At 46.0% G+C, this 16,230-nt stretch overlaps 1 protein-coding gene across 1 annotated transcript; it reads left to right on the top strand.

Annotated features, from left to right (window-relative positions):
• Positions 1-4,045: 4,045 nt before the first annotated feature.
• On the top strand, positions 4,046-4,985 carry F5J12DRAFT_899986 (uncharacterized protein; the record flags this gene model as incomplete). Its single annotated transcript, XM_051748186.1, has 4 exons — positions 4,046-4,221; positions 4,271-4,386; positions 4,497-4,618; positions 4,680-4,985. The coding sequence occupies 4 exons, from the start codon at positions 4,046-4,048 to the stop codon at positions 4,983-4,985; spliced, it is 720 nt and encodes a 239-aa protein (XP_051594083.1).
• Positions 4,986-16,230: the final 11,245 nt, after the last annotated feature.

The raw sequence follows: 16,230 nt of genomic DNA on the forward strand, positions 1-16,230 counted from the left end.
ATCCCAACAAGGACGACACCGTTCCCATCCTATTGGCGATGCAGGCTGGAGGCGCTGACATCATTGAAGTTGGTGTTCCATTCTCAGATCCTATCGCAGACGGTCCTGCTATTCAAGAAACTAACCTCGTGAGTCCGTTCATTCCAAATTTCGATCGTGCTCTAAGTGGAATACATTAGGTCGCTCTTCAAAATGGAGTTGACTATGCATTGATCCTCAGGCAAATCAAAGAGGCTCGAAACAAAGGCCTTACCGTCCCAGTGCTTCTAATGGGTGAGTCTAATATGCGACCTCGTGAGCCCGTTCGTGCTCACTTGCTCGTGCAGGTTATTACAATCCTATTCTTGCATATGGCGAAGACAAAGCCGTACAGGACGCTCGCGATGCTGGCGCAAACGGATATATCATGGTAGACCTCCCACCCGAAGAGGCATCCGGATTCCGCGAGAAATGCACGAGAGCCGGGTGAGCACATGTCATTAGATCGTGAAAGCCAAAGAAAACTCATCTATGGGCCTATAGCATGTCCTATGTCCCTCTCGTAGCACCGTCGACGTCCCTGCACCGACTTCCTTACTTGGCTTCCATCGCAGATTCCTTCATTTACGTCGTCTCGCGTGTAAGTTCTTCCTTCATGTTAGTTGGACGTTATCGGAATATGCATGCCGCATCTCCCAGATGGGAACCACCGGCTCTTCCGTCAAAGGGTTCGTGAACAGCGAGCTTCCCGACATCATCGCTCGTATCCGCAAGCACACTTCCGTACCCCTTGCCGTGGGTTTCGGAGTTGCTACACGTGCTCACTTTGATGCCGTTGTCGAAGCTGGAGCGGATGGCGTCGTCGTCGGGAGTCGCATAGTCTCCCTCATCAAAGAAGCACCGGCTGGTCAAGTTCCTCAGGTAGTCGAGAACTTCTGCAGAGGACTCAAGGGATCATCGCCCTCCAACTCCTCCACTGCCGGAGTTCAAAGTTCACAATATCATTACCCGGTCGTTGCCGGGATATCTCGACCGACTGGAATGACACTTCTCCCCTCGCGCTTCGGCGAGTTTGGCGGCCAGTATGTACCGGAAGCACTTTTCGACTGTCTCATCGAGTTAGAGGAGGCTCACAATGCTACGCGGAATGACCCAACGTTCTGGGCTGAGTTCGAAAGCCACTATGGTTATATGAACCGCCCTTCCAAGCTATACTTTGCAGAAAGTCTGACCAAGTATGCTAATGGCGCACAGATATGGCTGAAACGAGAGGATCTGTACGTGTCCGCCGATCACGATCACGCAATAAAATCGGTCTGATCTCATGCTTTTACAGCAACCATACAGGGTCACATAAAATCAATAATGCGGTTGGCCAGGTGCGCATATGCCCGCTCCTTTCAATGTTTTAGGCTGAACGTCGGCCAAGATCCTGTTGGCTAAGCGTCTCGGCAAAACTCGCATCATCGCAGAAACGGGTGCCGGACAACATGGTGTGGCGACTGCGACCGTGTGTGCCCGTTTCGGGATGGAGTGCGTCATCTATATGGGTGCCGAGGATGTACGGAGACAAGCTCTAAACGTCTTCCGTATGAAGATGCTTGGCGCCAAGGTACTCAACTTGCGATCTGAATCAATCAAGCTACTAATTAAGTTTTACTCAGGTCGTGCCCGTCGAGTCAGGTTCGAAGACACTGAAGGATGCTGTTAACGAAGCAATGAGAGATTGGGTTACGAACCTTGCTACAACCCATTTCCTCATCGGATCCTGTTTTGGCCCTCATCCATTCCCGACTATTGTCCGCGACTATCAAAAGGTGATCGGACGTGAAATCAAAGCACAGATGAAGGAGGAAACAGGGAAACTTCCGGATGTGGTTGTCGCATGCGTTGGAGGTGGCAGCAATGCCATTGGGTCCTTTTACGAGTTCATTCCAGATACATCTGTGGACCTCGTGGGCGTTGAGGCAGGAGGCGAAGGTGGGTGTATGGATCAATTTATTGTCCTTGTGTACTAACTCCCAGCAAGGTATCGACGGCGATCGTCACAGTGCCACCCTGGCTAGAGGCAAGCCGGGTGTCTTGCATGGAGTTCGAACATATGTCCTGCAAGATCCCGCTGGTCAAATCGTAGAGACGCACTCTATCAGTGCTGGATTGGATTATCCTGGTGTTGGACCGGAACACTCCTGGTTGAAGAAGGAGAAACGTGCTGAGTACGTCGTTGCGACCGACGAGGAAGCTTTGAGAGGATTCCGTCTGTGCACTCAGCTCGAGGGTATCATTCCAGGTTAGCATTCTTTGATTATGAAGGGGCCATACTTGATGATGTACTTCAGCATTGGAATCTTCGCATGCTCTGTGGGAGGGCATTCGCCGAGCGAAGACACTTCCCAAGGAAACCAACATGGTTATTGTAAGTGTCACGTTTACCAGTTTCTCCTGCCTCTATTGACGCGCCGGAATACAGTGCCTCTCTGGGAGAGGTGACAAAGATGTCGAACAGATCTCCCAGCTCTTGCCCGGAAAATGGGCCGATCGCCTTGACTGGCACATTTGAAAGATGGTAGACGGAATCTAGCTATAGGGCCGCTTTAAAGTTAAATGTGGAAAAAAACGTGCAAGCAAATGTGAGTTTGTGGGCTAATATTTAATCTCCGACTAGAGATTCAAACTCCACAGAAAAAGCGTGTGACCTGGAAACGGTAGATGTGTATATAATGCTGTTAAATATCCGATTTAAAAATTAAGACTCCGCCAAAAAGCATAATTATCAACAGCGAGATCTAGCAAGTGATAGTGAACTGATAACAAACAAAACAAACATCCATATTCACATGTACTACTACATACTATTGTAGTGTGAATACAGATGCAGATGCATACATGGGGGGGAGGGGGGGGGGAATGGGGATGCATATACTAAATGATAATCAGTATTCTGTCATACACTGTTTCAAAGTGGATAAACATCTTGATTACTAGACAAAGGGCCTTGATCCTCACTGCCAGCTATGCCTTTTTGCAAGGCAAGGTTCTGAGCACAAAGTTCCTCCATGTCAGGTCCAGGCCTACTCTGACCAACTCCAACATGAAACAAGGTCTGGGGAGAGGTGCAGATACAAGTCTGACACAGTCAAATGGAACTCTGACTAGTGGAGGATTGGCAGGATTGAAGTCTGCTGGGACAGAAGTGGAGCAGAGTGAGGGTGTTGGGTTTAGCTCATGTGCTACCCCCTTGCATGATCTCAGCCCTTGTATTTCAGAGGAAGAGACCAGATGGAAGATCAGAGATAACTCTGATTATTATCTTTTTTCTCTACCTGAGTACAGTGATTTATATACAGTACAGGGGCATTGCCTATGGAAAACAAGGTGTAAACACCTGGTAAGTGATTGGTAACTGATAAGTAAGGAATGTAAGCAGTGGGTAATCAACTTAGAAAGCATTGGTGAGCATTGGTAAGGATAAGTAAACCAAAAAGTGAAGAATCAGTAAGCAAAGTCAAAAGATTGGTAAGTATTTGCAATAGGTGAGTCAAGGACAGTCAGAATTTCAAAATATGAGTCAAGCAATAGGGGAATTCACAGCACATTTTTGTGCATCATTTTCATGCCATTTTAATTTTTGTTTTGGACATGCCCACTTGCAAATGATGTGAAAACAGCACTTTGACATTTTCACAGATGCCAGTGCTGACTCAGCATGTCAGTCATCATTTCCCTGTCATGCATGTTATACCACATATACATCATATCCTTTTAGTAGATTTCTTCCATATCTATGCCCTGTAGTATTAAGCTGAGGTTATCTCTGGCGACTCCACCCCAGAAAAAAGAGCCAAGAAGCCTGCTAGTCATGGCAGAACAGTAACCCCAAGCACACCTCTTGATGGAGTTGAAGATGAGTCCAAAAAAGAGAACAGAGTGACTGGCAGGCAGAAAAAGTGTGGTATTCTTGTACCATAAGTCCATTCAGGTCCTGCGAGCCAAGCTATTGATTGGTGGCAGATGGAAAAAGCAGCCCAAGCTCACAGATGAGCTGCTCACTCTTGTTGAGAGTAATATGAAGTGGATGGTGGCTTTTGGCTTTGACAAGTCATCTGCTAGCAGCAGGCTCACTATCATTGAGCGCTGTACCCAGATTGCCCAAGCCCTGTTCATTACAGACAAACCTGGCACACCATTTGGACCAGCAGATCTAAAGAAGCTGATGGAAGCTGTGAAAAATTGTATTTCAAGGTGAGTCATGCAACTTGGTTTGTTTGATGATGTTCTGAGTGTTCAGTAGCCTTTGCACAACTTACAATGACTACTGCAAGCAACTTGGTGAGACTGGGCATGGTCTCATTGTTTCAGACTGTGAACATGATATTACACCTGGGTCTGAGATTGCAAAGGTTTATGGTAAGTGTTGGTAAGTGTTGTGGATGTGTACTCAACAAAACTTATGTGGCATCTTCAGATTTCATTAAAGCAAAAGTTTCCATGGTATTGACAGATGCATGAGCTTGCAGGCACTAGCCCCATAGCTGGTTGTGTAGCCATATCCAACAGTACTTCATCTCTTGACCTCTCTGTTCTTGACAGACTCAAGAATGATGCTGATGTCTTTGATAAAGGTGGAGACATCACTGAAGTATTTTGTTACTATGTACATGTGTGATCTGTAACTGATTTGATGTGATCAAATGTTCTAGAGTGCTCCCTGTGACTTGTCACCATTGAACAACTCCCATCTTGGTTCTCCTGGGTTTGATATTGAATGGCCACCTAGCAAGGGGGAGGTGACTGCCCCACTGTCCATTCCTGAGCCCAAGGCAAAGCTCACAGTGAAACATCCTGCATCACCCTGCACAGGCTACTCTTCAGTCAAGAGGAAAATGACCCCACAGGAGCTTGCATGTGAGATTGTGGAAGGTGAGTGTGCAGCTCAACTGCAGATGAGTCTCAATAGTGCAAAAGAGAAGACTAGACAGGAGTGTGTCAAGGGGGAGGCTGCATGAGAGATGGCACTTGAGATTGAGGAGCTCTGTCTCAAGCATCAGCAAGAGGAGGGGGATTGTCAGCAAGCACATGAGCTCATGATGATGGACAGGCAAATTAGGCTTGAGGAACTCCAAGCTGGGTTGGGTTCTACTAGTATGCACCTTTCTGTTATTGATCCCCAACTTTCTAAACAGCTTCTTCATCACTGACTATGCAAAAATTCAAATAGACTTTTCTTTAATTCTTCCCTTTTAATTTTCCCCTCCAATAGTGCAATATTCCTTGACTTTTCATGTTCATCCTCCATTCTCCCTGCATTTTCTTCACTTTCACCATACCATCCAGCATACCATTGGGCCTCCTTCCCCATAATTTGAATCCCATTACAATAGAATGAGTCAGTTGAAGTGTTAATGCCCATTTCATGCCCTGTTGCAAATGCATGCAGATGGATACAAGAGACAATCCACAGCACTGCATACTTGATATGATCCTCATTGATGATGTTGACTTGGAGTCCATGAAGAGATGACTAGTGACCTTTAAGGAACCCAACACAATGCTCAGAATGGATACATACCCTTGAGACATAATAGTTGTGAGTCTTGTTCTCAGGGATATCCTTTGCTGGCCTAGAAAAATAAGATGTGCCACAGTATCACTCAATGCTGGCAGCTTACTTTTTGTGGGGTGCTTGGCACCAGGTATGCAGGGGATATGCAGAATCACCCCATATGAATTCTCCATCATCCAACAAGATGTTGTGGTCCTTTAGCAATGTGAGTATCAGAGAAAGCTGTTGCATCATGCTGACTACCTGGTAAGCCAACAGCATAGTCAATGATCTGAAGATCAGGGGTTGATACAGTCTTGAAAATATTAAGAGAAGGAGTCAATAATCAGTTGAAAAGATGACATACCTGAACATTGAGTGAGTAATTTGACTTCCAATCAAACCAAGTATTTCCATAAAAACCAGGTCAGGCATGCAAAGGCACCAAGGTCCCATCAACCATGCACCAACCATCCTGCCATGCAGGGCAGGAGTGCTCCTCCACCCAGGCCTTGGCTTTCTCCTTCATGTCATCATCAGGCCAGTGAAGTGCAGATCTCCAAAACCTTTCTGAACACACTGCTGTCATAACACAATTAGTCACCAGGTGTACTGTACCATAACCAATGCCAGCCAAAAGGGCAACTTTCATTGTTGTTGCACCATTCCCATAGTGCCAAAAGCGATACAGTGCAATGGCAACCTGGTCTTGAACTGCCATCTGCTCTGAAGTTGACTGGTTGTGAAAAACTGGATCCTCTTGAAGAGCCTTGACTACTAGAAGGTCAAAGCATGCTGGAGTGACACCAAGATGGGATCTGAAAATCTCAGGATGATTGAATCCAATTGCCAAGAAGCAACTCCAAGTTGGCACTTGTCTTTTTGATGGGTTGATGATTCACCAGGTAATGCTGCAAGTACAACCCTGGAAGGGCATTCAACACAGCACTACTGGCTGAGGGGGCACCATGCAGGTGTTCATCAGATGATTCAGAGCCTGCACTCTCAGAACCACTGGAATTGGAGTCAGAAGAGGTTGGGGGATCAAGGTATGAGTGAGATTCAGCAAGTAGAGTAGCCAGATAGACATCAAGAAGGGCTTCTGCAGCTTTCCACCTTTCTGTGGTGCAAGGCATATGGTTTCTGATGACTTGTTCAAGATAATTAACATGTTTTATCTACATATATTCAAACCTTGAAAACTGCCAAAATGAAGCCAAAATGGGGGATATCAAAGCAAACTGCCCAGTCAACAAAAACAAAACAAAAATGGCATTGAAAATGCATGAAAATGATGCACAAAAATGCACTGTGAATTCCCCTAATGTCAGAAACTGAGTAAGCACACTAGAATCACATTAGGGGGAGGCTGTGCATGTCACACCTTGAAAGAATCACTTCTAGGCAAAGGTGGGATGACAGAGAGGCAGTGCTGATCTGATGCTGATACAGTACATCAAAAAGGGGATGGCAGGTGTCAGGTATCAAAAGGGGTCAAGCTTTGGGGGTCTGTGGGGTGACAGGAGCATAGGGGATTGCAACTTTCCCCCCCCAATTGTCCTCTCAGTGAAGCAAATAAAACTTCATGAATGAGACTCTAGTCTTCATCAACCAGCTTTCATCAACCACCTCAACCACTGTCTTCACTGACTTCCACTGGCCTATGGTGGGTGTTCCCTTTCCCAAACATCCAGTGCCTTGCAGTCCTCCAAATCCTTCTTCATCAACCACTTGTCATCCTCTGGCCCATATCCTAACCACTGCACCAAGTACTTCTTTGTCTGCCCAGCCCACTTCTCATCCAGAATTTGCTCAATCAAATTCTCCAGCTGCCCATTGGCTGTGACTACAGGCCCAGGATGGGGTAGCTTGCAAGAGGGGAGAGGGTTGTGTCATTGGGCATGAATGCATGTAACTGGCTGGCATGAAATGTAGTGCATGCATTGCCTGCCTGAGGGATGTCTAAGACATAGGAGGACATCTCTGATGAAGCTGACAAGATAGTGTGAGAGCATGATCAATAACAAGTTGGTCATGCAAGAGGAATGGAAGTCCCAACAAGAGTGGGGTACACAACCCTGGTGCAACAATGGCATGAACAGAACATGAATGGAAATGCATATCATGGGAAAGGCAAGACAGAACAACATAGTTTCCCAACGACCTAACCTCCTGGTTACCTGAAGAAAGGGCAACTGAAACATGGAGAGACTTGTGTAACAGTTGGCATCACAGTCCTAGTTTCTCAACAAGTGCCTCATCAATCAGAACTAGATGAGAACCACTGTCAATAAGTGCCTTTACAGGAAGGGGGAAGGTCAAGTTGGGGCCCTCAAGCAGGCATGACCACTGAAGATGGGGAACAGAAAGAGGGGCAACATGCTCTTCACCTGAGTCTGTGCCATCCCCAAGAATGGCAGAGGGCATGACAATGGCAATGGCATCCATACTGTCTTCCTTGGTGATGTGGGAATGCTTTGAAGTGGGCTCATCTTCAATGACTGCTGTGACAGGCTTGGCACATTTCTTTTGAGCAGCTTCAATGTCAGCAACAGTCAAGGCTTTATAGTTCTTAGCATCTAGAAAATCATTTGGGCAGTTGTGGTTGTGCATAGTGTGATTCTGGAAGAGGCAATGACACTTGAAACATCCAGAGTTGTCTTGGAGGAGCTGGCACTCCTCAACAGTGAGGGCAGGTGGTTGGGTACACACATGGCCATCAGGTGCCTTTGGGGTTGATGTGGTAGCATTGGCTGCACAGCTAGGCTGGAAGGGCTTCTTGTGAATAGCTGCATCAATCTTTGTGGAATCATGGACATGCTTCTTGTTGAGGAGGTGGACCAAGTCGAGCCAAGTGTGGAACCACTTCTCACAACAGGTAGCTGTCAGATGGTACTCTGCAGTGAGGTTGGGGTGCTTATGAGACTCTAAGTGGAAATGGAGATGGTCCTCTGTAAGGTGAAATTCACTTCCTTGCAACAGGATGTTCAGACTCTCCACCTCAATGGCCCACAAGTGGAAGGCCTTGTTACCCTACATCAACAACAGCATCTTTTGCTGGATGGCTTCTGCCCAGTCACTGGGGAGCCAATACATATGGACCTCATCCATAAACTCCAAGAAAGAGAGAGTGGTCAGTTGGCTGCCATTGTTACTAATCCAATCTTGCACATGTGGATTGAGAAGGTGGCCAACCACCTTAGCAACCTGGACATCCTCTGCCACACCTTTCAACTGACAGTAGTTCTCACAACCTAGCTCCCAGCTCCACAACCCTTCAGGGGTAATGTCACCCACTGTCAAGAAGGGGGGAGTCTTGCCAGGAGTGGTATTCTCGCATTGTGCAGTCTGAGACTGCATCAAGGACATTGCAACAACAGGGAAGACCACAGTAAGACTGTCAGATGAGGAGGAGCTGTCTGTGGATGTGGGAGATGGTGGGAAGGATGCTGGTAGGGGAACACACAAGTGGGAGATGGGTGAAGAAGTGGCACCAGGCGAAGCCACAGGTAGGGAAGGCAAGGCAGTAGGGGGCAGAGACAGAAAAGACAAGGATGAAGACAGTGGTGATGATGGTGGTGTCATGGGCAGAGGCTTATTCCCTTGACTATGGGTAGTCAAGGGCATGGGAACAGAAGGGGCATGATGGGGTGGCAGTTTGACACCTCTACCAGGTGTCAATATGCATATGCTTACCACTACACCACTCATGCTTGCTCATGCTATCTCATCACAGTATCACATCTCCTATTGTGCTGTCTGGGCATGTGGATCCCCTTGGCTGTGTTGTGCTGTTTGGACTCTGGGGGCATATATATACTGGTGCTATCTGTATGTGTGGGTCATCATCTCTCTTTCTCCTCTTTCTCTCTCTCTCTCTCTCTCTCTCTCTATCAATCTACCTGTATCAGCATATACACCTGATTGCTTGATTGCTAGATCGCTTAATATCACATGCCTGTCCACATTCTGTTGTCATTGTGGTCTGCTCTGAGTGTACTCACCCCACAGTGGTGAGTTCCACCTTGTTGTGGTCTGCATAGTGAATGACCCAGCAAATCTTATCTTTTCCAGAAATGAGACCAATGGTGAGGCAGAGTTGTTCAACATCTTTGAGGTAACAAGTGATATCTTTAGTGCATCTGGAAAACTTCAGGGCCTTGTTGGAACCCCTGAGCAGCATATCTTTAGCTCCAGACATTATGTGGAGAAGTGCAGGAATCTGGTTTGGAATTTGGAGAATAGGAGGTGTGTGATTCAAGAGAGGCAAGGAAGTGGTATTCTGAGCAGGTATTTGAGTTGGAAGGGTGATAATGGACTTTTTGATTAAGGAGTGGGAAGGAAGGAGTAGCTGTTCAGCTGCTAGTTCTGAATTGCTGGGTGACATGGGCAAAGAGGAAGATAGTTCTGATAGAGGCAAAAGTTCTTGATGCTCAGTAACAGGTGTGAAGGGTTCATCAAAGTCAAAACTTCTGGGAAATGCTGGGTAAAACACTGGGGATTCAGGACTCCAAAAGATCTTGTCTAATTCAAGGCCTGAGTCTGACAAGTGTGGCTCTGAAATCTCTCTTGGATCAGCTACCAGGATTAAAATTTTGAATGAAGAAATAGATAGTCTTTCAGAAGGGCTCTAGGAGCTCTTTGAGTTCAGTTCTTTGACAAGTGGGTCATAAGGATCTCCTTTCCAGATCTACAGACCCCTTGCAGTGGGCTCCAAAACATTGTGGGACACTGCTTATGGGAAGCATGTGACTAGAGGAAAGCTGAAGGGAAGATTCCCTAGGATTGTCCCAAGGGGTGCTGAGTGGAAGGAGAAGCTGAAGATTACACTAGAAGGGATGGAGTATGCAGGTGAGGATCATGAAGTTTAATTCCAAAGGTTTGTTGATGCATGAGCACAGTGAGTCAGGTATGCAGAGTTCCAAGACGCAGATATGCGATGGGAAGGGAGTATCTGAGACAACAGGAACACAAGACAAGGTGTGATGGGCTAGAGGATGTGGTAAGTATGCAAAATGCTGAAGACACTGTAGACACTGTAGACTCAATAGACTCTTTAATACCTTGGGGGACTCTTGAACTTGTGAAATGCACAGACAGTGACTCCAAAAGTAGGTGGTATTTTTCTGACACTACAGCAGAATTATATAGTACATGGGATGTAGGTATGAGTTGGAGTAAAGTGGGGTGGAAAAACTAAAAGGCTGGAAAATACAGGGAAGGATGACAGATGTCAGCAAAGTACAAATGCATGTGAAATAGTCTGACAAGTAGTAAATGAGATAAAAGGAACAAAGGCAAGGGGGATATCTTCCAACAGAACAAGGGTATGTGTACAGGTGAGAGGTGGAGTTGGTGGGAAGGGCAGAACTGCAGAAGGGAGGAGCCTATGGATACAAAGGATGATCTATGGAATTTTGGGTGACAGGGGGAACCAGAGTTTTTTAGAGGTGAATGGCACTGACTACTGGTGATGTGGCTGGACAGAGGCTCAGATGCAGAATTCTGGATCAGCATATTGATGTCTCTGGGCAAATGTGGAATTTTTCAGATCAGCTTATTGATGGCCAGGGGACACATTGGAGGTTGGGGAAAACTCTGAAGCTGAAAGGGGGTGGGACAAAACACAAGGCAATGAGTGGGAAGAATTCCAAAGGCATAGAGTGATAGGGGCAGTGGAATTTACTGACATTTCCTGTTTCAGCCTCAGGGGGTATACAGCTCCCTACACTGTGTGCAAGGATCCTGCACCCATTGCAATTGTCCCATCACAAACATCATACCCAGCTCCAACCCACAACCAGAACCAGTACCATTACTTGTTCCCACTCAAAGATGAAGCCACACCCAAATGTATCATGGAGCATGTACTCAACACCAGCATCACCTTGCCTGTCAAGGAACTATTCACAGGTGCCCCTGAGTTTCACAAACAGTTCAGGGACATCACCATGGCTAAACAAATCACCACAAATGAGATACTGTAGAAGTAGTTTGTAGTGGTGATGATGAGTGAGTGCATGTAAATGAGCTAACTGGCCATAATCCACACCAAACTGTACACAAATATGGAGACCATGTCATCCATGGTGATGATGGTTCCATTGTGACTCACCACACCCTACTGCTCCACTGCATTGAAGCCAAGGTCCCCAGGACCAACATCACTATCAACTGTGTGCTCAATTCTGGTTTGGAAATCATCACCATGCCCAGGCACATCTGGGAAAAGATTGGGCTCCCATTGTGCAGTGATCATCTCATGACTATGACCTCTGCTAACATGTCTGAGGACACTACTGTAGGCATTCTTGAGAACCTGAAACTTGACTTCAGCACTGGGACAGTCATGCTCTGGGTCCAGGTAATTGAGCACACCAACTTTGACATGCTTCTTGGTCACCCATTCATCTGCCTCATGAGCATGGTAACAAATGACTATCCTGATGGTGGACAGCAGATTACCCTCCATGACCCAAATGATGTCTGTGAATACACTTTACCCATGCACCTGTGGCATGGGGGCTGCCTGTGCTGTAAGTGTGGCAAGCACTGCCATAGTCACCAGAGTATCATTGAATGGGGTTTTTGAGTATCAATGATCTGCTAAATGGTCAGGGAGAGCCTACTAAAATGTCCTGTTTCCTGTTCAGCTGCTGCTATCTGTCCCTCAGCCCCACAGTATCTTCCCTAGCCTTCACCTCTGTGAACTTCAGCATGCCTGCTGTGAGTCAAAGTGTGGAATGGTGGTTTGAACCAACCAAAACCAACACCAAAGACATATATGAGTGAGTGGTGGTTTGCCTCTGCAATACCTGAAGGGTAGAAAAATCTATAGCTGAGGGGACTTCAATGGCAGGTGCTCCTCACACAAGTCAATGACAAGTTATGCAGGAGAAAACAAAAGAGTGATAACTGGGAAGGGGGTGCTGAGTGGAGTAATGTACTTCAATAGAGAGTGCTCCTGGTGCAAGTCATCAATGAGTTATGCAGGAGTAGATGAATGAATGATGACTTGGTGGGGGATGCTGAATAGGGCAAAGGTATTCAGCTACAAGGACTCCTAGCACAAGTCAATGATGAGTTACACAGGAGTGGAGGGATGACTAATCAAATGTGCTGACTATGCACAGATGATACCTCAGATAATGGATGGGGGTAGATAAACCCTTGATGGAGCTCAACTACCAAGAATATGAATGATGACAGATGGACTCTGCTGAATGAGCCTCAACTGTCAACAATGAGTTACAACAGAGATGAACTGAACTGATTCCTGAGTGACTTCTTGATTGCTTTTTTTTGTAGCTACATACAGGGGGTTTATATACCATGGGAGGAGCACAGCCTATGACAAATGAGGCAAAAATGCTTGGTAAGTAATGAGTAAGGACTGTAAGCAATGAGTAATCATGATGAGTAAGTGAGAAATGAAAAGTAAGCAAGCATAGAAAATTGGCAAGACAGTCAAAATATCACAGTATGAGTCAAAGAATGTCAAATTCTAAGCACACTGGTATCACATTAGGGGGTGACAATGCATGTCAGATCTCAGCAGAGATGACACTAGATCCAAAGATGGGATGACAGATGGACAGTGTTTCCAGATAGGGAAGTATTAATTCCAGAAAAGGATGGCATGAGTCAGGTGTCAAAGGGCTAGGGCATTGGGGGTCTGTGGGGCAATGGGAGCATAGGTGATCACATCTCCCACCCATTCATCCTCTCAGCAAAGTTAATAAAAGCTTCATGAATGGGGATCTGATGGAGGAGAGGGAGATGGGGGGATGTCTTAGCTGGGTCTTGCAGTAAGAAGGCAAGATGCATGTCATACTCATCATGGATATGATCAGGAAGGCTGGAGAACAGTAGATTATACTGCAGCTGTCACAACATCAGGAGAATGATGGACAAGAGTGGAATAAAGACATTGCAGGGGGCAGGGAGGAAGGATCCATATGCTTCATCAAGTGGGGAGACTGAAATGACCACATAAGACCTTTGTAACTGAGTGACAGACCTGAGGTGACCAAAGAACATCCTTCTGGAAGTCATACTGACAAGGAGAACATGCTGACCAAGCTGCATGGGATGGGACAGGGCTGATGAGAATGGAATGAACCAGGGGGCTTCAGGACAGAAGCTGGTGGGAATACCTGGCAGATATAAATAGTCACTGTCTCTGGAAAAGGAGACAAGTGAGATGATCAACAAAGAGGCAGCCATATCTGATGGACCCAGTGCTGATGGATGGAGTGCTGTAGAAATGTGTAGGGTGCAAGGATCCTTTCCAAACTCAGTAGACAGAATCATGTGGCTGAGCACTTTAAGTGAGTGTGAGAACAGAGTCATTATCTTTGGAAATGGTGGAGATACAATGAAAACTAGAATGCCATACTTGAGTGCTAAAGACTTTTGATGGGTGCTTGACTTGCTTCCTCTTTTCTCCCTAGCACTGATGACTCATTCTTGTGTAACAGATGACTGCTCACATCCAGCAGTCTTTCTATGCATGAGGGCTTTAGTCTTCATCTGCATGGTGCACAACTTGTCAATGAGTTAGGCAGAGTCAGCTGTATCCATGTCCACAACACCTTTGGTGTGTGACACTGCTCATGCCATGAAACACTACCACTACAAATTGCAGGGCCCCACCTTCTAATTTCAACAGTCCAGAATCCCTTGGGATGAGAAATTTATTCCCTTCATTTTATTGTTGTTATCTAAGCCATCTAGCTCATATTATACAGCTACTTGGACTTTTCACTTTTCCTACATTGCACATGCCACAGAACATGACTACTACAAAGTGCAGAGTCCCACCTTCTAGTCTCAACAGTCCAGAATCCTTGGGACAAACAATTCATTCTTTTCACTTAATTGTTGTTACCAAGTCACCTATTTTGTATTTTACAGTTACTTGGTCTTTTCCTACAGTGTGCAACTCATCAACAAGTTAGGCAGAGCCAACTGTAACCATGTCCACAACACCTTTGGTGTGTGACAACATGTTCTCCAAAGAATTCCTGAACTACTACCCAGGTGCCCCAGTGAAAGATTGTTGCTATACCAAAGCTGACCCCAAGACTCTACTCTACCACCAGGTTCAGATGCCAATGGAGTCACTGGAAGATCTCAGGAAATATGTTCAGGAATTCAGGTGCATCCTCAGCTTCATTCAGAAGAAGAAGAAATTCCTAGAGGGGTTTCCCCTGAGGTTCCAGAATTCTTTGCTTACACAATTGCAACTTTCTGACCTAGACCATGATATTAACAAACCATGGGAATTCAGTACAGTCTACAAACATGCCAACTAGAAGGAAGCAAGGGTGCTAGTGTGAATTTGGCATGCAGGCTTCTTCCAGGACCAAACAAATAGCTCAGTAGTGAACATTTCATCCTCCATTTTCTCTTCTTCCTTGCCTTCTTTTCTTCACTCACTTCAAATCAGGTGTGTAACCCTTTGTGCAAGATCATAAATTGTCCACTAACCAATGTTTGGCCTGAACCCAGTCTTTCCTTACCCAGTCATTCCTTACCTGAATGTCTTTTCCTTTCCATCTCACTTGATTTTGCATCAGCAAAGAGCATGTGGTGACTACATGTTCCACAGTTCCACTGGCCCACAGTTTGACTACATGTCTACCAGGTCAAATTCATCATGCCTGCAACTAGGTCATCTGCTGTTACTTTCTAAGTTGGTCCCCCTGTTGGTGCCCAGAGGTCAAAGAGAGTCAATTCCTATCATCACTTCACCCACCAAAGCCCAACCTTCACATGGTGCAAAGGCCTGTCACCAGGTAGTCAAACGTGAGTACAGACCTACTTCCTGTGTCTTGTGTACTACTGTCTCAACTCTTTCCATCAGTGTGAGGCAGAAATCAGGATATGATTTCTGAAACACACAAGCCAATGTCAGGGGATGGTGAGGAGTGCCTGGTGTGTAGCACTACCTTTTTTTTTTTTTTTGCTTACTGACCACTGTTTTCAGAACTGTGAATCCAGCTCTGCAGCTCAACATCCCCCTCTCCAACTGTGCTCAACTTGCAATTCTTCACAAGGGTTGACAGAGAAAGAACATGAGGATCAGTATCTTGACTCCTTCCAGACAAGACAGGTTACACTCCAGGATGGTATGAAGCTTGACCATGCTGTTGCCTTTGAGCAGCTATGATTGGGCCTCATTTCTATGGCAGATATAGTTACTGAGCAGGGTTGTGAGAAGTGTAAGTGTGTGATCTATGTATGTAGCTGTATTCCTTCTCAAGGTTGCCACCAGCTGTTACCCCCAATGACAGTGAAGAGGATGGACAAGCTGTTGAGAGTACAGTGCAAGCTGAAGGTGATCTGGTCTCAGAGAACCTGGTGGATCATGATGGTCACCAAGCTGTTGAAAGTATGATGGACTCCATTTGTCATGATGATGTTGAGCATGAAAGTGCATCAGGTTTGTTTATTTGATTAAACTACATTATTCACATAATTTACATGTGTCATTGAATAGACAGTGATTGGTCAGCTGACCAGAGGCATGACCTTAAATGCAAACAAACCCTGAGAGAAATCTGTGCTGGCAATTATGATACTGATAACCATCCTTCCACACCCCCTCTCCCTTCTCCATCCTCATCAGAAGAAGAAGACAGAGCTGCTGATACCAAAGGTGACACTGACAGCTCTGTGACCAGGAGGCATAGGGAAGCCAAAGG

The sequence above is a fragment of the Pisolithus orientalis genome (assembly GCF_024613125.1).
Source record: "Pisolithus orientalis strain OTSU chromosome Unknown F5J12scaffold_183, whole genome shotgun sequence".
Taxonomy (NCBI): domain Eukaryota; kingdom Fungi; phylum Basidiomycota; class Agaricomycetes; order Boletales; family Pisolithaceae; genus Pisolithus; species Pisolithus orientalis.